Source organism: Bos taurus, chromosome 10, assembly GCF_002263795.3.
Source record: "Bos taurus isolate L1 Dominette 01449 registration number 42190680 breed Hereford chromosome 10, ARS-UCD2.0, whole genome shotgun sequence".
NCBI classification, from domain to species: Eukaryota; Metazoa; Chordata; class Mammalia; order Artiodactyla; family Bovidae; genus Bos; species Bos taurus.
The window spans coordinates 16,292,785-16,319,503 of NC_037337.1; the positions used below are offsets into that span (position 1 = coordinate 16,292,785).

The window sequence follows — 26,719 nt, forward strand, 5'->3', positions numbered from 1 at the left end:
GAGTTAGACAAAGGAAAACTGGTTTATAATCTGTTCAGAGTAAGCTCACTGATCACATGCTGGGATGTTGCAGCCATGTGAAATGACTATAGAGGTTCTGAGCAATTACTCTCCATCTCTGTAATTACTTCCCCTGGACAGAAGACAGATAGCCTTCAGAGGGGCACTGGCCTGCCTGCTGACCACACTTTGAGTGGCATTGACAAGACTATGCTGAAGCCAATTGGACCACCTGCTTCCATTCTGAATCTTCTCTGATCTATTGCCACAGAGCAGCCAGTCAAAGCAGAAGTCAGACCTCACTATTTTCCTTTTTTTTTTTTAATTGAAGTACAGTTAAGTTACATGTTGTATTAGCTTCTGGTATACAGCAAAGTGATTCAGTTATACATATATGTACATATTCTTTTTCATATTCTTTTCCTTTATAGTTTACTACAAGATACTGAATACACCTGCCTGTACTATACAGAAGGATGTTGATGTTTATCTATTTTATATATGTTGTTGTTCAGTCACTAAGTTGTGTCTGACTCTTTGTGACCGCATAGACTGCAGTACACTAGGCTTCCCTGTCCTCTACTATCTCCCAGGGTTTGCTCAAACTCATGTCCATTCAGTCAGTGATGCCATCCAACCAGCTCATCCTCTGTTGCCCCCTTCTCCTCCTGCCTTCAATCTTTCCCAGCATCAGGGTTTTAGTACTTTGTATCTCCTAATCCCAAACTCTTAATTTATACCCTCTCCCACCATTTTTCTTTTTAAAGCCTTCTAAAGGATAAAGTTTTAAAATGGGAAAATCCTATTTAACCTCACCTGTTAGTACTCATCCAATCCCGAATTGCTTGGATAAGCCAGAATCCTGCCTCAGGCCTTTTGCCTTAGCTCTTAGCAGGATGGCTCCTCATCCTCAGGTTTAGCTTAAACCACCTTCTCCAAGAGTTTGTCCAGACCACCCCCATCAGAAGTAGTACCATTCCTCCTTCTGTCCTGGTCTGTACTCTATACTTCCTTAATAGTACTTATCACAATCTGTAGACTTATTTACTTGTTTATGGTCTCTCTCCTCAGGTGAAATATGCACTTCTAGGGGATATGCACCTTATGTGTCCAGTTGGCCAGATACTCAGTAAACATGGAGTAAGCATGAAGGAATGGTTTGGGAAGGCTCATGGAAGAGTAGGGCTTTGAGAATGTAAAATAGTTGAGAAGTGACTTATTGAATTTTACTTTTATTAGTTAATTTCATGTATGTGTAAATGGTACAAAAGCTTCGGTGGGGATTAAAAGTTCTCAGTGTTTTGTGACAGAAGGCAACACTGGATAATGGAAAAAATGTTAGAATGGAAATGGCTTTGACAGCAATTAGCTTCATTGGCTTGGGCAAGTTCCTTCTTGGCCTCAGTTTTCTTCACCTGGAAGAGAGTGTGTATTGTTCATGAAGACTTGGAGGTCATCTCATTGACCTGTCACACTATCCTGTGTGTATCCTTTCAGTTCCAGGATTCTTTGTTCTTTCTGTGAACTCTAAAGCTGTTTTCTAAAGGGCTTTCCTCATAGCTCAGTTGGTAAAGGATCCACCTGCAATGCAGGAGACCCCAGGTCAATTCCTGGGTCGGGAAGATCTGCTGGAGAAGTGATAAGCTACCCACTCCAGTGTTCTTGGGCTTCCCTTGTGGCTCAGCTGGTAAAGAATCCACCTGCAATGTGGGAGACCTGAGTTCAATCCCTGAGTTGGGAAGATCCCCTGGAGAAGGGAAAGGCTACCCACTCCAGTATTCTGGCCTGGAGAATTCCGTGGACTATAAGGTTCATGGGGTCATAAAGAGTCAGACACGACTGAATGACTTTCATTTTCAAAGCTGTTCTATAGCATTGGAATAAGGACAAAGGTGAGCGTTAGCTGAAGTAAGTGTGTGATGTGCTGCTTGCTGCTGTCGCTTCAGTCGTGTCCGACTCTGTGCGACCCCATAGACGGCAGCCCACCAGGCTCTGCCGTCCCTGGGATTCTCCAGGCAAGAACACTGGAGTGGGTTGCCATTTCCTTCTCCAATGCATGAACGTGAAAAGGGAAAGTGAAGCCACTCAGTCGTGTCCGACTCTTAGCAACCCTAAGGACTGCAGCCTACCAGGTTCCTCCGTCCACGCTAGACAGTGTTTGAGACATGATTAGTATTAAGTGTGAGCTATTGTTATGATAATGATGATGTATTTCAGTCCTAATCTATACGGTCTCCTTTTGGGGGAAAAAACTGCTAATAGTTTTCATAAGGGTTATGATATTGATATCTGAGCAGGTTGAATTTAAGATAAAAGGTATAAAACAGGGAAAAGGGGCCATGTGATAAAGGCTATAATCCATAATAAGTTCTAGTGAATACTCACACACCAAATAACAGCATTGATGTTCATGGAGCAAAAACAAAGAAATTCAAGAAACCTACAGGAACAGTTGCAATGTCTACAAGCTACTAAAACTAGGAAATAATAAAAATAGAATAGAATTCCAGTCTTTGGACAGTTAGGTCATTTTAGTTTACCTTGAAATGTATTTGTTTACCCCAGTCCCTAGTCTTATTTTCCAGTTGGAGTTTGGTAATATTTTCGATAGTATAACTATACTTTATGTCATATGTTGAAAGATCTGAGAATTGAAGTATTACTGTACTTTAAAGGTCACAATTATTTAAAATTTATTTTACGTTAGAACACAGATCAGAGATTTCCCTCCAGGTCCAGTGGTTAAGACTCAATCCTTCCACTGCAGAGGGCATGGATTCCATTCCTGATCAGGGAACTAGGATCCTGCATGCCTTGCAGTGTGGCAAAAAAAAAAAAACAAACTCAGATGAGATTATATTGACAGTTATTTTCTAGTTTTAAAAAAGTAATACATCAAAACTCTTCATTTTTTACTGTTATGCTATTTTAGAATGACACCTTTATTAAAAAAAAAAAGAAAGCAGTGAAGTAGTATATGAAGTAATGCTTGAGGATTTTCACAAATCTGTGACTGAATTGTTATAATACCTTTTGATCTTCTTTGTCACTTAATTAAAACAAAATCAGCCTTAGTGTATGAAGCATAAGTAGACTTAAGACTTTTCTCCTTATATACTTTTATACATATATGTATATAAAACACTTCAGTAGTTGTGACCATACTATACTTCAGTACTATAACCATAAATATTTACCAGTTTATAATTGGTATAATTTAAGTATGTCATGACTTTTTAAAGGTTCCAAGTTTAAAGTCTATTGATATCTTTTCTTTTCATGTCTAGATTTAATTCTTTTCATGTCTAGATTTAATTTTCATGTTCATAAGGAAACATCTGAATGTGTTTAAGCAGATATATTTCTATCCTAGATATAGTGCGATTCCATTTATGTCCTTTTTATTTTTTCCTTCTCCGCAGACTCAGTATTCATTTAAACAAGTATTTGGCATTCATACCACCCAAAAGGAGCTCTTTGATGTTGTGGCTAATCCCTTGGTAGATGACCTCATTCATGGCAAAAATGGTATGATTCTGGAGTTTTGCTGAATTTTACTTTTTCTCTTCTGGTAAAACTTTTTTGATACTTACATATTTACTTTGTGTTTGGCCTTGAACTCAGTTAATTTATCAGGATTGTGTTAAACCTACTTTTTTGAGCAATTGATTTCATTTTTTAATTCACTTATTTTTTTTAAATTTCATATTGGAGTATAGTTGATTTACGGAGAAGGCGATGGCACCCCACTCCAGTACTCTGGCCTGGAAAATCCCATGGATGGAGGAACCTGGTAGGCTGCAGTCCATGGGGTCGCTGGGAGTCAGACATGACTGAGCGACTTCACTTTCACTTTTCACTTTCATGCATTGGAGGAGGAAATGGCAACCCACTCCGGTGTTCTTGCCTGGAGAATCCCAGGGACGGGGGAGCCTGGTGGGCTGCCGTCTATGGGGTCACACAGAGTTGGACACGACTTAAGTGACTTAGCAGCAGCAGCAGCATAGTTGATTTGCATTGTTGTATTAGTCTCAGGTGTACAGCTAAATGATTCAGTTGTGCATATATCCATTCTTTTCAGATTCTTTTCCCATATAGATTATTACAGAATACTGAGTAGATTTCCCTGTGCTATACAGTAGGTACTTGTTGGTTATCTATTTTAAATATAGTAGTGTGTGTATGTCAGTCTCAAACTCCCAATTTATCCCTCTCCTTTGGTAACCTTTGGTAATCATAAGTTTGTTTTCTAAGTCTGTGAGACTGTTTCTGTTTTATAAATAGGTTTATTGGTATACTTTTTTTTTTTTAGATTCTACATCTAAGGGATATCATGTGATATTTGTCTTGCTCTGTCTGATTTACTTACTTATTCACTTAGTATGATAATCTCCAGGCCCATCTATGTTGCTGCAAATGACATTATTTCATTCTTTTTATGGCTGAGTAATATTCCGTTTGATACATGTACCATGCCTTTATCCATTCATCTGTTGATGGACATTTGAGGTTGCTTCCATGTCCTGGCTATTGTAAACAGTGCTGCAGTGAACACTGGGGTGCATGTATCCTTTCAAACCATAGTTGACTCTGAATATATGCCCCAGTAGTGGCATTGCTGCATCCTGTGGTAGCTCTATTTTTAGTTTTTTAAGGAATCTCCATACTGTTCTCCTAGCGGTGTACCAGTTTACATTCCCACCAACACTGCAGGCGGGTTCCCTTATCTCCACGCCCTCTCCAGCATTTATTGTGTGTAGACTGTTTGATGATGGCCATTCTGACCAGTTTGAGGGGATATCTCATTGTAGTTTTGATTTGCACTTCTCTAATAACGAGCAATGCTGAGCATCTTTTCATGTGCCTCTTGGCCATCTGTATATCTTCTTTGGGGAAATGTCTATTTAGGTCTTCTGCCTGTTTTTTATTTGATTGTTTTGGATGTAGAGCTGCATGAACTGTATCTTGGAGATTAATCTCTTGTTGGTCACATCATTTACAAATGTTTTCTCCCAGTCTGTTGGTTGTTTTTTCAATTTGTAGATGGTTTCCTTTACTGTGCAAAAGATTTACATTTTAACTAGGTCCCATTTATTTTTGTTTTTATTACCCTTGAAGGTGGGTCCAAAAGTTATCTCACTGATTTATGTCAGAGTGTGTGCTGCTTATGTTTTCCTCTAAGAGCTTTATAGCATTTGGCCTTACATTTAGGTCTTTAATCTATTTTGAGTTTATTTTTGTGTATTGTGTTGGAGAATATTCTAATTTCATTTTTTTTTTTTTTACATGTAGCTGTCAAGTTTTCTCAGCACCACTTATTGAAGAGACCCTTTTCTCCATTATACATTCTTGCCTCCTTTGTCACAAATTGACCATAGGTGTGTGTTTCTAGGCTTTCTTTCCTGTTCCTTTGACCTATAATTGTGTTTTTTTGTGTGTGCGAGTATTGTACCATTTTGATTTCTGTAGGTTTGTAGTATAGTCTGAAGTCAGGGAGCCTGATTGCTCCCACTTCGTTTTTCTTTCAAAGGATTCCTTTGACTATTGGGGTGTTTTGTGTTTCTGTATAAATGTAAAGAAAATTTTTGTTTTAGTTTTATGAAAAATGCCGTTGGAAATTTGAGAGAAACTGCATTGAATCTGTAGATTGCTTTGGGTAGTATAGTCATTTTGACAATATTGATTCTTCCAATCCAAGAACAGGGTATAACTTGCCATTTGTGTCATCTTCAATTTCTTTCTTCAGTGTCTTACAGTTTTCAAAGTACAGATCTTTTGCCTACCAAGGTAGGTTCAGTCCTAGGTTTATTCTTTTTGATGTGATAGTAAATGGGATTATTTCCTTAATTTCTCTTTCTAGTCTTTCATTGTTAGTGTATAGGAATGCAAGAGATTTCTGTGTATTAATTTTGTATCCTGCAACTTTACCAGATTCATTGAGGAGCTATAGTAGTTTTCTGGTAGCATCTTTAGGATTTTCTGTGTCGTCATATCATCTTCAAACAGTGACAGTTTTACTTCTTTTCCTTCTGGACTTCTTTTTCGTTTCTTCTTGGATTGTGGCTAGGACTTCTAACACATGTTAAGTAAAAATGGTTAGTAAACATCCTCATCTTGTTCCTAACCTGAGGGAATGCTTTCAGCTTTTCACCATTGAGTACGGGCGTAAACTGCAGGTTTGTCATATATGGCCTTTATTATGTTGAGGTGTGTTCCCTCTATGCCCACTTTCTGGAGAGGTTTTTGACAAAAGCATTTTCTGCATTTATTGAGATGATCAAAGGATTTTTATTTCTCAGTTTGCTAATGTGGTGAATCACATTGATTGATTTGTGGAAACTGAAAAATGCTGTATCCTTGAGATAAATCCCACTTGAAAATAGTTTAAGATCCTTTTTATGTGTTGACTGAAAAGATGAGTTTTCAAAGTTGTGAGTTAAATTTTATTTGGGGCAAAATGAGGACTGTAGCCCGGGAGACAGCACCTCAGATAGCTCTGAGAGACCGGTTTAAAGAGGTAGTGGGGGAAAGTCAACATAAAGATTTTGGTGAAGGGGAAGTTCAGTGCAATATAGCGCTTACTTTACAAAAGCTTTTCTGCTAGTTGTCAGCTGATGTCACTATGAAGGGATTTAGTGATTTTCTAGATATGAAGAGAGGCAAGGATTTGGATCATGAAATCAGTTCCTGAAAATATCTAACTATCTAAAGACCTTTTCCACCAGTTTCCCTAGAGCACAGAGTGACTCACTGTCCACCCTGAATTCCCCTCAGAGGGTGTTGAAGGTTGGCACCTGAAGCAGCATAGGGTTCAGGCGGCAAATGCTCTTGGCAAGTGCCAGTTTGTAGTTGATAACGTATTGTTGGTTGTGCTTTGCTAGTATTTGGTTGAGAATTTTTGCATCTATACTCCTCAGTCATCTTTGCCTGTAATTTTCTTTTTTGTGATAATTCTTCTCTGATTTTGGTATCAGAATGATAGTGGCCTTATAGAATGAGTCTGGGAGAGTTCCTTTCTCTGCAGTTGTTTTAGAAGAGTTTCAGAAGAATAGATGTTAACTATTCTCTAAACATTTGATAGAATTCTCCTGTGAAACTGTCTGGTCTTGGACTTTTGTTTGTTGGGAGTGCCTTTTTTTTTTTTAAATGACGTATAGTTGATTTACAATGTTATGTTAATTTCTTCTGTACTGCAGAGTGACTCAGTTATACACATATATATTCTTTTTTATATTTTCAGTTATGGTTTGTCCCAGGATAGTAAATGTATTTCCTTGTGCTATATAATAGGACCTTGTTCATCCATCCTATGTATAATAATTTGCCTCTGCTAACTCCAAACTCCTCCTCCTTCCCTAATCTGTTCTCTATATCTGTGAGTCTGTTTCTGTTTTGTAGATATGTTGATCTGTGTCATATTTCAATTCCACATGTAAGTTTTATCATGTTATTTGTCTTTTTCTGACTTAGTATGGTCATCTCTAAATCCATCCTTGTTGCTGCAGTGGCATTGTTTCATTCTTTTTTGTGTGTGTGTGGCTGAGTGATATTCCAGTATCTCTGTGTATGTATGTGTGTACACCATGTCTTTATCTATTCATCTGTCAGTGAACATTTATGTTGTTTCCATGTCTTGGCTATTGTAAACCATGAACACTGGGGTGCGTGTATCCTTTCAAAACACGGTTTTCTTTAGATATATGTCCAGGAATGGGATTGCTGCATCCTATAATGGCTCTAATTTAGGTTTTTAAGTAACCTCCATACTGTTCTCCTTAGTGGTATACCAGTTTACAAACCCACCAACAATATAGAAGGGTTCTCTTTTCTCCAGACCCTCTCCAGCATTTGTTGTTTGTAGACTTCTTGATGAGGGCCATTCTGACTGGTGTGACGTGGTACCTTATTGTAGTTCTGAATTGCATTTCTCTAATGACTAGTGATGCTGATGATCTTTTCATGTGCCTCTTGGCCATCTGTATGTCGTCTTCGGGGAGATGTCTACTTAGGTCTTCTGTCCGTTCTGTGATTGGGTTGGTTGTTTTTGTAAAAGAGATGCATGTTGTTCAGTTGCTCTGTTGTGTCTGCTCTGTGACCCCACGGACTGCTGCACGCCAGGCCTCCCTGTCCTTCACCATCTCCCGGAGCTTGCTCAGACTCATGTCCATTGAGTCAGTGATGCCATCCAACCATCTCATCCTCTGTCGTCCCCTTCTCCTCCTGCCTTCAATCTTTCCCAGCATCAGGGTCTTTTCCAGTGAAGTTGGCTCTTTGCATCATGTGGGCAAAGTATTGGAGCTTCAGCATCAGTCCTTCCAATGAATATTCAGGACTGATTTCCTTTAGGATGGACTGGTTGGATCTCCTTACTGTCCAAGGGACTCTCAAGAGTCTTCTCCCACACCACAGTTCAAGAGCATCAGTTCTTTGGTGCTCAGCCTTCTTTATGGTCCATCTCTCACATCCATACATGACTACTGGAAAAACCATAGCTTTGACTATATGGACTTTTCTTGGCAAAGTAATGTCTGCTTTTTAATGCACTGTCTAGGTTTGTCACAGCTTTTCTTCCAAGGAGCAAGCGTCTTTTAATTTCATGGCTGCAGTCACCATCTACAGTGATTTTGGAGCCCAAGAAAATTAAGTCTCTCACTGTTTCCATTGTTTCCCTATCTGTTCGCCATGAAGTGATGGGATCAGATTCCATGATCTTAGTTTTTTTGATTGTTGTGTTTTAAGCCAGCTTTTTCACTCCTCTTTCACCTTCAAGAGGCTCTTTAGTTCCTTTTTGCTTTCTGTTATAAGGATGGTGTCACCTGCATATCTGAGGTTATTGATATTTCTCCCTGCAATCTTGATTCCAGCTTGTGCTTCATCCAGCCTGTCACGTCACATGATATACTCTGCATATAAGTTAAATAAACAGGGTGCATGGGTTGTTTGTATTTTGGAGATATATCCCTTGTTGGTCACAATTTTTGCAAATGTTTTCTCCCAGTCTGTTGGTTGTCTTTTCATTTTGTTGATGGTTTCCTTTTCCATGCAAAACTTGTAAGTTTGGTTAGGTCCCATTTGTTTCTTTTTGCTTTTATTTTTATTGCCTTGGGAGACTAACCCAAGAAAACATTTGTTACTGTTTATGTCAAAAACATCTTGCCTATGTTCTCTTCTAGAAGTTTTATGATATCCTCTTAGTTGTTTGCTTTCTGGCCATTCCATGTGGCATGCAGGAGTTTTCCAACCAGGGATTGAACCTGGGCCACCACAGTGAAAGCTCCAAATCCTAATCAGTAGACCACTAGGGAACTCCCAGTGTCTTACTATTAGTTATATTATTAAGCCATTTCAAGTTTATTTTTGTGTATGGTGTAAGGGTATGTTCTTTCTTCATCAGTTTACATGTGGCTGTCCTCTTTCCCAACACCACTTGCCACAGACACTGTCTTTTCTCCATTGTATATTCTTGCTTCCTTTATCAAAGATTAGTTGGTAAAAAAAGATTAATTGTTTATAGGTGTGTGGGTTTGCTTTGGGGTTCTCTATTTTGTTCCATTGATCCACCTATCTGTTTTCGTGCCAATATCCTGTTGTTTTGATTACTGTAGCCTTGTAGTATTGTCTGAAGTCTGAGAGAGTTATGTCTCTTGCTTTGTTCTTTTTCCTCAGGATTGCTTTGGCAATTCTGGGTCTTTTGGTTTCATGTTAATTTTAGTATTATTTGTTCTATTTTTGTGAAAAGTACCATTGGTAGTTTAATAGAAGTCACATTAAATCTGTAGATTGCTTTGGGTAGTCTGGCTCTGTTAGAAAAATTAGTTTTTCCAATCCAAGACCATGGGATATATCTTTCTATTTCTTTGAATCATCTTTAGTTTTCTTTATTAATGTTTTATAGCTCTCAGCATATGTCTTTCACCTCCTTGGTGATATTCATTCCTAAGCATTTTGTTTTTTGGTGTGAGTTAAAAGGGATTGTTTATTTGTTGTTGTTCAGATGCCAAGTCACGTCCAACTCTTCACAACCCCATGGACTATATACAGCATGCCAGGCTTCCCAGTCCCTCCATTTCTTGTTTATTTACATTCACTTTTTGCTATTTCATTGTTAGTGTAAAGAAATGCAACTGATATCTGTATGGATGCAAGATTAATCTTGTATCCTGCTACCTTACTCTGGAGAAGGCAATGGCCACCCACTCCAGTACTCTTGCCTAGAAAATCCCATGGATGGAGGAGCCTGGTAGGCTGTAGTCCATGGGGTCGTGAAGAGTCGGACACGACTGAGTGACTTCCCTTTCACTTTTCACTTTCATGCACTGGAGAAGGCAATGGCCACCCACTCCAGTGTTCTTGCCTGGAGAATCCCAGGGATGGCGGAGCCTGGTGGGCTGCCGTCTGTGGGGTCGCACAGAGTCGGACATGACTGAAGCGACTCAGCAGCAGCAGCAGCAGCAGCAGCAGCAGCTACCTTACTGAATTTGTTTATCAGTTCTAGTGGTTTTGTGTGGAAAAACCACTTTAGGGTTTTCTGTATATGTTATCATGTCATCTGTGTATAATGACAATTTACCTCTTTCTAACCAATGTAATTGCTTTTTATTTCTTTTTCTTGTCTGATTGCTTTGACTAGCACTTCCAATCCTATATTGAAGAGAAGTGGTGAGAGTGGACATCCTTGTCTTATTCCAGATTTTAGTGGGAAGGCTTTCATTCAGCTTTTCACCATTTTCTGTGGGTTTGTCATAAATAGTTTTTATTATATTGAGATATGTTCCCTCTGTACCCAGTTTCAGAAGGATTTTTATCATGAATGGATATTGAATTTTGTCAAATGCTTTTTCTGCAGCTCTTGAGATAATCATGTGGCTTTGGTCCTTTCTTTTATTAATGTGTATCACATTGATTTTATGTATGTTGAATCATTCTTGGAATCCTGGGATGAATCCAACTTGATCATGCTCTATGACTTTTTTAATATGTTGTCGGATTTCAGTTTGCTAGTATTTTGTTGAGAATTTTTGTGACCTTATTCATCAAAGATAATGGCCTGTAATTTTCTCTTTTTCTGTGGTATCCTTGTCTAGTTTTGATGTCAGGGTGAGTGGTGGCCTTGTTGAATGAGTTTGGGAGTGTTCCTAACTGCAGTTTTTTTGGAATATTTTCAGAAGGATAGGTGTTAACACTTCCCTTAATGTGTGATAGAATTTTCCAGTGAGGCCGTGCGGTTCTGGACTTTTGTTTGCTGAAGGTTTTAATCACAGTTTCAATTTCAGTACTTATGATTGGTTTTTTCATATTTTCTGTTTCTTCCTGGTTAGTCTTGGGAGATTATGCCTTGCTAAGAATTTGTCCATTTCTTCTATGTTACCCATTTTATTGGCAAACACTTAATTGTGGTAGTCTCTTCTGATTGTATATATTTCTCTAGTCTCCTATTTCAATTGTAATTTTCTTGATTTGATCCCTCTCCCTTTTTTTCATGAGGAGTCTGGCCATAGGTTTGTGAATTTTGTATACCTTTTCAAATAACCACCTTTAGTTTCATTGTTCTTTTCTGTTGTTTTCTTCATCTCTGTTTCATTTATTTCTGCTCCAACCTTTATCATTTCTATTTCTTTCTACTCTGAGTTCTGTTTGTTCTTTCTCTAGTTGCTTTTGATATCAGGTTATGTTCTTTACTTGAGATTATTCTTGTATTTTCTAGTGCTTTTTTTTTTAACAATTGCAAAAAGCTACTTATCTTTTTAATTGAAACATAATGATAATATATTAATATATTATTAATATTTAATATATTAATATAAATATATTAAATTATAATATAATTTGTATATATTTATAAGGTTACAGCACCTTATATGTATAATTAGATCATTTATATATTGTAATGTGATTGCCATTGTAGCAATAATTAGCACCTCTATCATATTTCATAATTATTCTTTCTTTTTAGTAGTTGGAATAATTAAGTTCTAGTCTCTTAGCTAGTTGGATATTTGTAATACAGTTGTTTAGTCACTACGGAGAAGGCAATGGCACCCCACTCCAGTACTCTTGCCTGGAAAATCCCATGGACGGAGGAGCCTGGTAAGCTGCAGTCCATGGGGTCGCTAAGAGTCGGACACGACTGAGTGACTTCCCTTTCACTTTTCACTTTCATGCACTGGAGAAGGGAATGGCAACCCACTCCGGTGTTCTTGCCTGGAGAATCCCAGGGACGGGAGAGCCTGGTGGGCTGCCATCTCTGGGGTCGCACAGAGTCAGACACAACTGAAGTGACTTAGCAGCAGCAGCAGCAGTCACTAAGTCGTGTCCAACTCTTTGTGACCCATGGGCTGTAGCCTGCCAGGCTCCTCTTGCCAGGATTTCTCAGGCAAGAATACTGGAGTGGGTTGCTATTTCTATCTCCATTATAATATAGTACTGTTGTCTATATTCACTGTACTGTGCATTATATCTCTAGGTCTTATTTACCCTTGTTGTAAGTAGTAAACTTAACATCTCTTCTCTCCTCCCACTTACTGTTCCCAAGTAACCCCTGTTTTACTTGATTTTTACAAGTTTGGCTTTATAAAATTCCACAAATAAGTGACATCAGAGTACTTGTTTGACTTAGCTCACTTAGCATAATGTGCTCAAAGTTTATCCAGGTTGTCTCAAATGGCAAGATTTTATTCCTTATTATGAAAGTGAAAGTCACTCACTTGTGTCCGACGGTTGTCTCAAATGGCAAGATTTTATTCCTTATTATGAAAGTGAAAGTCACTCACTTGTGTCCGACTCTTTGTGACCCCATGGATTATACAGTCTATGGAATTCTCCAGGCCAAAATACTGGAGTGGTAGCTGTTCCCTTCTCCAGGGTATCTTCCCAATCCAGGGATCGAACCCAGGTCTCCTACATTGCACACACATTCTTTCCAGCTGAGCCACCAGGGAAGCCCTTTCCTTATTACAGCTGAATAATATTCCATTGTGTTTATATAACATATTTCTTTGTCCATTGGTTTGTGGATGCTTAGGTTGTTTCCACGTCTTGGCTATTGTAAATAATTCTGAAATGAATGGGGGGTGTAAATATCTTTTCAAGGTAGTTTTTAAATTTTCTTCAGAAACTTCATTATGTTTAGGTATGTTTCTTCTGTACCCAATCTGCTTAGGGTTTTTATCATGAAAGAATGTTGTATTTTGTCAAATTGTTTTTCTGCGTCTATTGAGATGATCATGTGATTTTATCTTTTATTAATATGTTTATTGAATTCCTTACATTGAACCATCCTTACATTCAAGGCATAAATCCCACTTGGTTGTTATGTATAATTATTTTTAACTGTTCTTGAATTCAGTTTGTTGATACTTTGTCGAGACTTCCTGTTCCTATATTCATCAGGGATGTCGGGTCTGTAGTTCTCATTTCCTGTGGTGTCATTACCTGGCTTTGGTTTCAGGTTAATGCTGGCCTCATAGAATGAGTTTGAAAGTTCCCTTCTCAAATTTTTGTGAAGAGCTCGAGAAGGACTGATGTTGGTGACTCTTTAAATGTTTGGTAGAATTCTTCAGCGTAACCATCTTGTCCTCGGGTTTTCTCTGTTGGAAGGTTTATGATTACTAATTTAATCTATTTGGTTATTATTGGTCTGTTTATATTTTCTATTTCTTCCTGATTCAGTCCTCTTTTTAAAGTTTATATTTTATATTGGAGTGTAGTTGATTAAGAATGTCATGTTAGTGTACAGCAAAGTGGTTCACTTCTGTGTATACTTGTATCTGTTCTTTTTCAGGTTCTTTCCCAGTTTAGGTTATTACATAATACTGACTAGAGTTCCCTGTGCTATATAGTAGGTCCTTGTTGGTTATCTATTTTAAATAAGCAGTGTTTATATGTCAATCCCAAAATACCAATTTACCCCTTCCCTTTGGTAACCTTGTTAAGTTTGTTTTCTAAGCCTGTGAGTTTGTTTGTTTTGTAAGTAGGTACATTTATCATTTTTATTTTTTTTTAGATTCTGCATATAAGCAATATCATGTGATATTTGACTTAGCTTCACTTAGTCTGATAATCTACAGGCCCATCAATATTATGCAAATGGAATTATTTCATGCATTTTAATGGCTGAGTAATATTCCATGTGTTTGTATACCACAATTTCTTTATCTCTTCCTCTGTTGATGGACATTTAGGTTGTTTCCACATCCTGGCTATTGTAAATAGTCCTGCAGTAAACACTGAGGGGCATGTATCTTTTTGAGTTACAGTTTTCTCCAGGTGTATTCCCAGTAGTGGGATTGCTGGATCTTCTTTTCCAGTTTGGATTCCTTTTATTTCTTCTTCTTCCCTGTTTTCTGTGGTTAGGACTTCCAAAACTATGTTGAATAAAACTGGTGATAGTGGACATCCTTTTCTTGTTCCTGAGCTTCTTAATGGGAATTCATTCCGCTTTTCACCATTGAGTAAGTGACGTTAGCTGTAGGTTTTTCACATATGGCCTTTATTGTGTTCCCTTAGTACCCACTTTCTGGACAGTTTATCAAATGCTTGCTGAATTTTTTCAAAGGCATTTCTGCACCTATTGAGATGATCATATATATGGCTTTTATTCAGTTTGTTAATGTAGTGTATCACACTGACTGATCTGCGGATATTGAAAAATCATTGCATACCTGGGATAAATCCCTCTTGATCATGGTGTGTGATGCTTTTAATGTATTGTTAGGTTTGCTTTGCTAGTACTTTGCTGAGGATTTTTGTCTCTTTGTTTATCAAGAGATGAGCAGCGTATTCATCTGTGTAATTTTTTTTTTTTGAGGTATTCTTGACTTTTTTATCAGGATTATAATGGCCTAATAGAATGGGATTATTTCTTCTGCAATTTTTTTGGGATAGTTTCAGAGGGATAGATACAAACTCTTCTTTAAATGTTTGATATTTGCCTGTGAAGCCATCTGTTTCTGGACTTTTTTGTTTGGATTTTTCCAGTCAGTTTCAATTTTAGTACTTGTGATTGGTCAGCAAACCAGATTTTAGTTTCATTGTTCCTTTCTGTTGTTTTCTTCATCTCTATTTAATTCTGCTCTAATCTTTATAAATTCTTTTGTTCTACTTGATTTGGGTTTTGGTTGTTCTTTTTCTAGTTGTTTTGGTGGTGATGGTGGTGGTTTAGTTGCTAAGTCGTGTCTGACTCTTGTGACCCCATGGACTGTAGCCTGTCAGGCTCCTCTGTCCATGGGATTCTCCAGGCAAGAATACTGGAGTGGGTTGCCATTTCCTTCTCCAGGGGATCTTCCCGACCCAGGAATTGAACCTGGGTCTCCTGCATTGCAGGCAGATTCTTTACCGACTGAGCAACAGAGTTGCTTTAGGTGTAAGGGTAAGTTGTTTGAGATTTTTCTTGTTTTCTGAGGTAAGACTGTATTGCTATAAACTTCCCTGTTAGAACTGCTTTTCCTGCATCACATAGGTTTTTAATTATTATGTTTTTGTTGTCATTTATCTTTAGGTATTCTTTGATTTTCTGATTTCTTCAGTGATCTATCAGTTGTTTAGTAGCATCGTTTAGCCTCCACTTGTTTGGGTTTTTTTGACAGTTTTTTTTCTTGTGATCGATTTCTAATCTTCTAGTGTTGTGGTCAGAAAAGATGTCTGATATGATTTCAATTTTCTTAAATTTACTGAGACTTATTTTGTTATCCAGCATATGATCTATTCTGGAAAATGTTTCACGCGCACCTGCGACGAATGTGTATTCTGTTGCTTTTGGACAGGATGTTCTATAAATATCAGTTAAGTCTCTGGTGAGAAGTGTCATATAAGGCCTGTGTTTCCTTATTGATTTTCTGTGTGGATGGTCTGTCCACTGATGTAAGTGGGCTGTCAGAGGCTCCCTATTACTGTTTTACTGTGATTTCTCCATTTGTGTTGTCAGCATTTACCTTATTTATTGAGGTATCGAGTAGTTAATATTAAGTGTTTTCTAATACGGTATTAGAAATATTATAAGTGAAGAACTTTTAAGATACAACCCATTGTGACTTTCACTATATAATTGTGGCTTGTTATGTTGTAGGTCTCCTTTTTACATATGGTGTGACGGGAAGCGGAAAAACTCACACTATGACTGGTTCTCCAGGGGAAGGAGGGCTGCTTCCTCGCTGTTTGGACATGCTCTTTAACAGTATAGGGTCATTTCAAGCTAAACGATATGTAAGTGTGTGTGGTTTTTTTTAAATTGTATTGTGACTCTCACTAAAAGACATAGGTGCTAAAATACCTGTAAATATAATTATTAAGGGAGAGCTAAGGCACTGAATACCTTTTAAAACCTTAAATGTGTTTAAATGTTAACTGTCTTGTTTCTTAAATATATTTCTTACTATTTATGACAAAGTCTAAAAATTATGGTCTGATTTTTGCCCTTACTTCAAGGTTTTTAAATCTAATGATAGGAATAGTATGGATATACAATGTGAAGTTGATGCTTTATTAGAACGGCAGAAGAGAGAAGCCACACCCAATCCAAAGACCCCCTCTAGCAAGTAAGTAATTATATGTTTTAATTCTGGCCTCATGGGAACCCTGTCTGGTCAGGTCAGAAGTAGAGAAGTTGGTCTGACAATTGACTTTAGTGAGATAAAAGTTGAGGGATGTTCTTAATTATTTTTGCTCAGATGTTCTATTTGGTTTTGAATGCACTGCTCTTGAATCACTGTGTAGGGAAAAGGTGCCACTCGGGGTGAAAGAAGGTGTAAAAGTCTGTGCCGTGTATCTGGGAAGACATGGGAGAACGTTGGCCCAGCCATGAGTATGAATAAAGTTGCTCTGTGCATTCTTGCTTGTAATAGAGGTCATTTCTCATAATGTGTAAGATGAGATTGAGACTTTTTTTTTCTTTTTTCAGACGACAAGTAGATCCAGAGTTTGCAGATATGATAAATGTACAAGAATTTTGCAAAGCAGAAGAGGTTGATGAAGATAGTGTCTATGGTGTATTTGTCTCTTATATTGAAATATATAATAATTACATATATGATCTATTGGAAGAGGTGCCATTTGATCCCATAAAGCCTAAGTAAGTAGTGGAGAGAGTCCCTTCTTAGCTGACTAACCTTGACGAAGTCACTTCACATCAGTGACCTTAGTTTCCTCAGCTATAAATGGGGATAAAGCTTACTTCTGTTTTAAAAATGAAATATAACTCATATATCATGCAGTTGGTGTGTGGTGAATAGTTCTGTTATTGACTTGATATATAGTTAGTTGTATTAGGAAAACCAGTGGTTAAAGCATCTAAGGAGAATATTTGCTTTAGACTTTACTTTTGGAGAAGGAAATGGCAACCCACTCCAGTATTCTTGCCTGGAGAATCCCATGGATGGAGGAGCCTGGTGGGCTATAGTCCACGGGGTCGCAAAGAGTCATGACTGAGCGACTTCACTTTCACTTTACTTTTAAAAACTCTTGGCCCTAGGCTATATTTTGAGAAAGATCTTAATTGTATAAATAAGTGTCCCTATAGATGTGCCTTGGGGCTACCTTTCAAGAACCTAACACTTAATGTTGGGAATTTGCAGCCTGTAATCTGTGTCCTGGTGATCTCCACAGAATGGAGCCTAAAGCTGCTGTCTGCACAGCTCATAGTCACATACCTTCCATCATTGATTAATAAGAAGCGACATCCGTATTGTCATTGCACCAGAGTTAAAAGACTGTGCCTTAGATTTCCTTGGGTCTTGCCCTGCTGAGACTGAAGGCCAGCTACAGTCTGCATTACATGTTACCTCTGTGCCAGAGTGGACTCCAGAGTCTCACGTCTAATAACAGTACCTTGTTCATAGTCTTCAGCTAAATGCTTGCCTTCAATGCTGTCTGTTAGGGCCTCTTAAGACGTGAATAATGTGAAGACCTGTATTATATATTTAACATTTGCGTATATGACTCAGTCAGATATTATTGAAGGAACAGCTAGATTTGGAAAACCATTACACTGAGGTGTCAGTATATCCACTTTATATTATAAATATAATATTTATATTAAAGAGTTTATAGACTATTTTATAGATGAATTACTTTTTAACTTAGTATTTATATTAAATACTTAGTGTTTATAGACTAAATTATTATCAGGCTTCCCTGGTGGCTCACTTGGTAAAGAATCCGCCTGCAATGCAGGAGACCTGGGTTCGATCCCTGGGTTGGACAGATCCCTTGGAGAAGGAAATAGCAACCCACTCCAGTATTCTTGCCCGGGAAATCCTATGGACAGAGGAGCCTGGCAGGCTATAGTCCGTGGGGTCCTAAGAGTCGGACATGACTTGTCAACTAAACCACCACAGACTAATTACTTGTTTCAAAGTGTCAGTTGTGTGTACCCGTTTCCTAAACTTTTTTGATGTCATTCGTTGCTACCAATCACTTTCACTCTGCACATGTACCAAGTTTCTGTTTGATCTGTTCCAAATGAGATTGTTTTCTAAGAAGCCTATCTTGTTTATATTATGTAAATGACTGACAAATGTGACTGTATGCCTTGTAACCTTCCTGGTAACACCTTGAATGAACTCACAGGGTGCTTATTTGGCAGTGAATTCATTTTGTTAGGGTGGTGTTTAACCTGTTTTGGTTTTTTTTTTTTTTTGAGCTGATTTAAGGTTTAGTTTTTGATACAATGAAGGAGAATTTTAAAGATATGACTCATTGTAACTGTCACATACTCTAGACTGAATGTGTTGTTATGAGATGGCTGCTGTAGAAACAGTAACGTCTGCCTTATTCCTTTGGTAGGTGGAACAGTTGCAGCACACCCATGAGGAACACAGATTTTGTGTATGTGATGTGTTGACTCTTTTCTTAAGGAGAAGGGTGCAGTTATACTAGTGGTTGGCATTTGTGGCATGTTCGCATGTAGGTGATTTTTCATTGGTCCTGGGCCGGCTGCTACCTTATCTAAGTCCCTTCTTCCTGAGAAATCTGCCATTGGCTGAATAATGGTGGCTGGTGACTGTTTCTGCCCCAACTATTCACACGACTGAGGCCAAACAGGCAGCATCTTCCCCATCTTCATCCTACCTTAAGAGTAAAACTTGACCAGCCACTTTGAAAGGATTGCCACTCCTGGTATATACCAAACTCCTTCTGAATTTGTTTTGTTGTTGACAGAACCAGCTCAATCTGTTGATCTTTTAAAATTAAGAAAATGCTAGATTTTGATGCTTAACCTTTGCATGTGATGGTGCTTACCACTACTGTGATCTCTGATTAGTAAGTGTTGTTTCATGTGCTTTGTAGGAATCAATTAGAGCAAAGCTTTTATAACAAAATAGATTCCTGTTATGTAACTAATCTTAACTGTATATCCTTATTCTTATCCAAGTGTAATATTCTTCTGGAGTCTTGCTTAGGCTTATTCCCATTGTAAGAATGGATATCATGTTGCCTGACATTTTAGTCCTTAAGTCCTGGGATAGTTTAGGAAACTAATGTTTTTTTCTTTCCCCTAGACCTCCACAATCTAAACTGCTTCGTGAAGACAAGAACCATAACATGTACGTTGCAGGATGTACAGAAGTAGAAGTGAAATCTACTGAGGAGGCTTTTGAAGTTTTCTGGAGAGGTTAGAAGCAGAGTTAGAAGTACAAATATATAAAGTGATAAATATAATCCTGAAAGTTGCTACTCTACTGACAATACTTTTTAGTTGGGTAGAAAGTATATACACTGAAATGAGCAATGATTTCTCTGTCACTGTAGGCCAGAAAAAGCGACGAATTGCTAACACACATTTGAATCATGAGTCGAGCCGTTCCCATAGTGTGTTCAACATTAAATTAGTTCAGGCTCCCTTGGATGCAGATGGAGACAACGTCTTACAGGTAAAAGTTTAATGTGTGGAGTTTTTCCTGTTCTGAATCCTTAATTTAGGAATTAGGGTTAAATCATGAAGGTTTCATTACACTGAATACTGTGCTAGAATTATCTTATGTGTAGCTGATGACATTTAAAAAAAATGTTCCATTAATTAGGTAGTATAGTTCTGGGAAGTGTTAGTTGCTCATGACTCAGTCGTCCGACTGTTTGAGACCCCATGGACTGTAGCCTGCCAGGCTCCTCTGTCCATGGGATTCACCAGGCAAGAATACTGGAGTGGGTTACCATTCCCTTCTCCAGGGGATCTTCCCGACCCAGGGATAGAACCTGAGTCTCCCGCATTATAGGCAGATTCTTTACCATCTGAGCCACCAGGGAAACTCTTGTTCTAGGAAACCGGCTATTAAATCATAGAACCTGGAATTTTGTTGTGAAAAAGATTTACAAATCTTTATAAATATCTAATAGAGGAGACAAAATATGATTCATTGTTTTTCTCTGAAGACTCATTTTGTATGTAGAAATTGTTCCTGGTTTTAAAATGTTACCAACAAACTTTTCAGGAGTGGTCAGTTTTAGACTGTTCTCTCTTGGTGACAGGCCAATGGAGCCTGCAGCTGCTGGTCACTGTTTAAAGCTGGGCCTTTTATGCTGCAAGGCTTATATTAATTAGTAACAGCATCTGAGCCTGAATGTAAAAATCATTTAATGAGTTTAAGGTATTAAAATGTAATCCCATTCAAAACATACTGTGAAATTGTGGTATATCACAAAGGTTTTCAGATGGCAGTAGATGGTATGGCATGGTACTAAAGACCATCAGGATTTGAATTCTGGTTTGTATGCATTTACTAGCTGTAATTACCTAGTTGTTATAAACTCCTCTACATAATAAATAATTTCTATGTGATAAACAATTTCTGCATACAAAATGAGTCTTCAGAGAAAAACAATGAATCATAACATATTTAATCCCCTCCATTAGATATTTATAAAGATTTGTAAACCTTTTTCACAACAAAATTCCAGTTGTAATGCTGTGAGGATTAAATGAGGTGATGCATGTAAAGCCATTGCTTGGCTTACAGTCAGCACTTGATAAACGTTAGCTAGAAAATGCTTCTAAGTCTCTATACACTTGCTTTCCTCTGAATCACATCTAATGTATTAGTAATATCAGTTATGTGTCTCTTGACTTTCTTATAAAAGTTATTAGAGTATTATGAAATTATTAAGCTGTAAGATTATTAAATATCTCATTATACAAATGTTTAGTCTTCCTCTAGACTATTTAGCAGACATTTATTGAGCTCCTACTGAGTACTTGAAACTGCGGTACTGGAGATGAAGTGGTTAAAAGACAGAGTTCCTGTTTTTATGGAGCTTACAGTGTAACTTAGTCTGCAAGTAATGTCATGAGGATATTTATCATATGCTTTTAGTAAACTCTTCCCCCCAAACATGTATCCTTCCCCCTTATTATGCATTTTGTATTATGTAAACCTTATATTCGTAAGACTTAATTTCACTTGAACATATTTAAAGAACACTGTAAACTCATGTGATTGGCATTATCTTCCTTTCAGGAAAAAGAACAAATCACTATTAGCCAGTTGTCCTTGGTAGATCTTGCTGGAAGTGAAAGAACTAACCGGACAAAAGCAGAAGGGAACAGATTACGTGAAGCTGGTGAGCAAAGCATAGTATTTACTTATTGCTACAACTTTCAGAAACTCGCAGTGCCAGTTTATTGCCTGCTTATTGATGGTTTAAGCCTAACTGTCTGAAATTTGACTAAAAATTTAGAGGCTAAGTGACTAGTGCTTCTTCTTTAGTTACGCTGGTTTCATGTTGATCGGTTACACTAATTTCTCTAAGAATGACGTGGTGGTTTAGTCGCAAAGTCATGTCTGACTCTTGGGACCCCATGGACTGTAGCCCTCCAGGCTCCTCTGTCTGTGAGATTTTCCATGCAAGAATACTGGAGTGGGTTGCCAATTCCTTCTCTAGAGGATCTTTCCAACTCAGGGATTGAACCTGCGTCTCCATGCTGCAGGTGGTCTCCTACCTTGCACGCAGATTCTTTACTAAGCCACCAGGGAAGCCTAAGAGTGAGGAAAAGTGACTAAATATAAAGTAAGTTATATTCCTGTTGAAAGTGTTATATCTATGGCTAGAGTGGTCCATAAAATTAAGTGATTTAATAGTTCCTCCAACATTCACAGTGATAAAAATCGGCTTCTGGAGATAGGAAAAATCTTTGAACACAAAAGCCATCTGAAATCTGTTTTTCTTTTTTAATTTTTCATTTAGTACAGCCATTTATGATATGATTTATGCTAATAACATTCATGGAGTACCTACTGTGTTACAGGAATTGAAGACATACCTAGTACAAGAGAGGTAAACAGCTAGTAGAGCGTGAGGGAGGTGAGCAGCAGGTGCTATGGGAATACAGAGCCAGGCTGTTCCATCCATTCTGGGGCTGTATGTGAGATGGGGCTTTGGCGAAGAATGCGTGGAGCTGATGAGGCATGAGCTCTTAGAAGAGCAATGGGATTAAAGCCATCATCCCTGGGAGAACATGGCATGGTCAGGGCAGCTGGAGCGGAGGGTGTGGGTTGGTGAACTGTGGCCCCTGAGGCAGGAGGGCAAGGCAAGTTCATGAAGACCCTGGACTATCACATTAGTGTGAATTTCTTGTTGTAGGAATAATGGTGACTACCAGTTATTAAGGGCTGAGTATTTATCATAGAATCTACTATATATCGGAGAAGGTGATGATACCCCACTCCAGTGTTCTTGCCTGGAGAATCCCAGGGACGGGGGAGCCTGGTGGGCTGCCATCTATGGGGTCGCACAGAGTTGGACACAACTGAAGCAACTTAGCAGCAGCAGCAGTAGCAGCTACTATATATGGGCTTGATTTCTTGATTCTGACTTTACAGGATTGGATCATACCCATTGTGTCAGACTGGAAGAGGTTAAGTAATTTTCCCAAGGTTAGAGCCTGGTTCAAACCCAGGTTGGTTGAACTTCCAAAACTTGTTATCTTTCTGCTGTTACACAGCCAGTGAAGGATCAGTTTTAAAAAGATTTTCCCAGTGTAGTAGATTAATTATCAGAGGCAAGTCTGGAGAGATGAAAACCAGTTGGGAACCTTTTGCAGTAATTCAGATGAGCAGTCCTGTCACCTGGAGGCAAAGGTCAGCCAAAACTAAGAGCTAGTTTGGAAGCAGGCCCACCTGGATATGGAGAGGAAGGAAGAGAGGAGGATAAATCAAAGAAAACCTTGATTGAGGAGAAGTAGTTTGAGGTGCAGGTGTGGGCAGCTAAGAGTTGTGTGTTGCACATACTCAATTTATTCAAGTGTAGGTGCCTAGCAACTGGATGCAGAGGTAGGTAGATATGGAAGGAGAGAGATTTGACTTGAGGATTATAGGTTTAGGTTTTGCCAGTGAAGACATGATTGAAGCGATGGGGAAGATAAGATTATTCATGGAGTAAAAGGAGGAACACTGAGGGCAGGGCCTCGAGGACAATAGATCCTTGAGTCTGGGAAGGACAGTAGCGGGTAATAGCCAGGTGGCTTGGAGTTATGAAGTGACTCAACACACACTTTTTAAAAAATTTTTTATTTTTTGCTGTTCCGAGTCTTTGTTGCTGTGTGTGTTTTCTCTGGTTGCAGTGAGGGGGTCTACTCTCCAGTTGCAGCATGCAGGCTTCTCATTGTGGTGGCTTCTCTTGCTGAGAAGCAGGGGCTCTAGAGTGCACGGGCTTCAGTAGTTGCAGGGCATGGGCTCAGCAGCTGTGGTGCACTGGCTTAGCTGTTCTGCATGAGTGTTCAGTCGTGTCTGATTCTTTGTGACCTGGTGGACTGTAGCCCACCAGGCTCCTCTGTACATGGGATTTTCCAGGTAAGAATACTGGAGTGGGTTGCCATTTCCTTCTCCAGGGGATTTTCCCAACCCAGGGATTGAACCTGCATCTCTTGTGTCTCCTGCATTGGCAGGCAAATTCCTTACCACTGAGCCACCTAGGAAGCTCTGGGCTTAGTTGCCCAGGACTAACAGCACACACGCAGTATATACGTCTATATGAAAAGACAAAGCATCCAGAATCCATATCACAAGAGGAAGGACTGACCTTGGAAAAGCAGGTTTAGCTGGATTGGAAGGAAAGAAGAAACCTGAGGATTCTGATGCTTTGGGGACAAGAACAGAAACCTTATCAGTGTTGACATGATGGGGAAGAGGTGACACGGTTAGGGAGTTAAAAGTAGACTGGGGCTGGTTTGTGGCTGGGGCACATGACAACCTCAGGTTTCTAGAGGTTTCGGAGTTCTGAGTGACAAGGTTCAGGGCGTGGCTATAATGCTAGAGAAAGATTTCCTGGACTTGCGGTCTGGGCCCTCTGATGGCATGTTAGAGTGACCTTCCTGTTAGATGCTGAAGTTGACCCAGGAGCTGGCATGTAAGGGGAATGTGTTTGAAGAACAACAGCAAGGGACTAGGAAAATGCGGCTGGCCGCCTGCTGCTCACCATCCTTTTAATATGTCATGCTTTTAGAAAGTAGGCAACTTTTATTCACAAGGCTGCAGGAGAAGCACCACTCTTCTGGGAAATAAAAATAAGGTTGTACGGTTTTGCATCATGGGTGGGGTGAAGCCTGTGGATATGATTCAGAATATTTTAGAATGTATACCATAAAATACAGGATTACAAAGAAACCAATTAGACTGAAAGGTGTTTTTAAAAGTTTTCTTAAAACCTTTGTCATACAGTAATTTATGTGCTTTATTAATGCCTTAAACCTGACAGCATGTCTATAACTACATAATTTCAAAGTAGCAATGAATGTAAGTATCTTGAGATAGGCAATAAACTGTTATAAAAGTTATCTGTGACTTCTGTTGATTAAAAAGCACAAGTACTATTATTACCATTACTGTAGGTGTTTGGCCTACATTCATAATTGAAGAAATAGCTAAATTTCAGAGGTTAGTAAGAAAAAAGATGCATTTACTTCCCAACCATGTATGCACACTCCCTGAAGTGTACCCATGGACTACATCCAGATCACAGGTGGCCATTAGAGAAAGAGATGGAATGGATCATTCTGTGAGAGGTCTGAGGGTATGGCAAGTCTGCTAGCAGCGATATGGGTTTTGAAGAACACATGGAAGAACGGAGGAAGGACAGTGCGAGCTGGGGTCAAGGGGGAGAAAGCATGAATCATGGAATATCTTGGAGGCACAGATGAGCTCTGTATTTTGAAAGGTGGCCAAGAATGAAAGCATGGTTTCAAAATGAAAAAACTTTTCTGTGTTTTAATACTTTTAGGGTTTCTGCAGGTGAGATCTCCTGTATTGTTGGCTTGATAGATCTGTCAGACTTGCCCTAACTCAGAAATTCAAACGAGTGGCCAGGACTAACAAGCATGCTGCCTAAGAAACCTTCTTTAGATATAGAGGGAACAGATTTAGTTGGCTCTTGAGACACCTGACTGGTAGAAACAGGAGCTCCTTCTGGTGCAAGGGAGACATCGATGTCTGGATGGAGCCAACTGTAGCCTGAAACAGGGGAATGGTTTAGAGGATATTAAACATCTGTACTCAATATCTTCTTTCATGGCATTTAAGATTTGAAACAAACCTTACGGGTCATGAAGTATAATGTTACATTCAGTGGAGAGTCTTTACATAAGAATCCCGGTACTTACACTCTCCTGCAACATTGCCATATATGGACAGTTCTTTAAGCTGAGCCCACTAAAATCTGTCATTTGTAATTTCTATCTAAGAGTTCCATGAAGTAGATATTTCACAGACAAACAGACCATGCTCTAGCTACTCCATTGGTGTCTTCAAATGACTTCTGTGTACATTTTTCTATCAGGTAACATTAACCAGTCACTAATGACACTGAGAACATGTATGGAGGTCCTGAGAGAGAACCAAACTTATGGTACTAACAAGGTGAGCAGCAGCCTTTGGTTGTTTGTATACTTTGTGTAGTTTTGTTTGTGTGCAGTTTCTGCCTGATGTATTTGGGTTTGAATATATTTATAGATGGTTCCATATCGAGATTCAAAGTTAACCCATCTGTTCAAGAACTACTTTGATGGGGAAGGGAAAGTACGCCTGATCGTGTGTGTGAATCCAAAGGCTGAAGATTATGAAGAAAGCTTGGTAATTTTAATGCCTTTATGAAATCTGAGTTTCTGTAGAGAAAACCATTTACATGTGAAGAATAACATTTTGAACATTTTAAAAACTGATACAGAACCACTGGTTACAGAAGTGAACTAATGACCAATCTATTACTGTCTTACTGATTTCTGAAGAAAGACTGCAAACGCTTATATATAAAAACAAAATCAAACCCTGTTTTGTATCTTAGCAAGTAATGAGATTTGCAGAAGTGACCCAAGAAGTTGAAGTAGCCAGACCAACAGACAAGGCCATATGTGGTTTAACACCGGGGAGGCGATACAGAAACCAGGCCCGGGCAGGTCCTGTTGGAGATGGTATGAGCTGCTGTGCGTCATCTGCCTGCTGCTGAGTCTGTCTCTCTCTTTTTTAAATCTATTTCACTTAAGAAAACTGTTCACTTTCTTTCCCCTCAACAAACAAGTGCAAAAAAAAGTCTGAACCAAAGTATAAATCACATTTCTTTTATTATATACTGACATTTTTTTCATTTTTTCTTCTTTACAACTCATATAACTCATTTTTAAGGAAATATGATGACCCAACAAAGTACACTGTTAATTGGACTGGGGCTCTTAGCAGTGTTAAACTTGTTTGAATAACTCTTTCTCTCCTGTGTAACTTTTTTTTTTTAAACAACTCCATAC

The 26,719-nt window shown here is 38.6% G+C and overlaps 1 protein-coding gene across 9 annotated transcripts in view; it reads left to right on the forward strand.

Moving 5' to 3' along the window:
• Positions 1 to 26,719, forward strand: part of KIF23 (kinesin family member 23) — a 73,467-nt gene that overhangs the window by 24,279 nt on the left and 22,469 nt on the right. For 5 of the 9 annotated variants that reach the window (XM_005211329.5, XM_024997504.2, XM_015473035.3 and 2 more), the window contains exons 4-14: positions 3,423 to 3,528; positions 16,064 to 16,200; positions 16,423 to 16,532; positions 16,895 to 17,065; positions 18,778 to 18,819; positions 19,494 to 19,606; positions 19,744 to 19,865; positions 21,447 to 21,549; positions 25,759 to 25,838; positions 25,932 to 26,051; positions 26,263 to 26,389. In XM_005211329.5, coding sequence (XP_005211386.1) covers positions 3,423 to 3,528; positions 16,064 to 16,200; positions 16,423 to 16,532; positions 16,895 to 17,065; positions 18,778 to 18,819; positions 19,494 to 19,606; positions 19,744 to 19,865; positions 21,447 to 21,549; positions 25,759 to 25,838; positions 25,932 to 26,051; positions 26,263 to 26,389 — 1,231 coding nt within the window. Of the gene's footprint in view, positions 1 to 3,422; positions 3,529 to 3,719; positions 3,794 to 16,063; positions 16,201 to 16,422; positions 16,533 to 16,894; positions 17,066 to 18,777; positions 18,820 to 19,493; positions 19,607 to 19,743; positions 19,866 to 21,446; positions 21,550 to 25,758; positions 25,839 to 25,931; positions 26,052 to 26,262; positions 26,390 to 26,719 lie in introns of those variants that run through there. The other 4 variants (XM_010808931.4, XM_024997506.2, NM_001098038.1 and 1 more) reach the window with 2 other exon arrangements.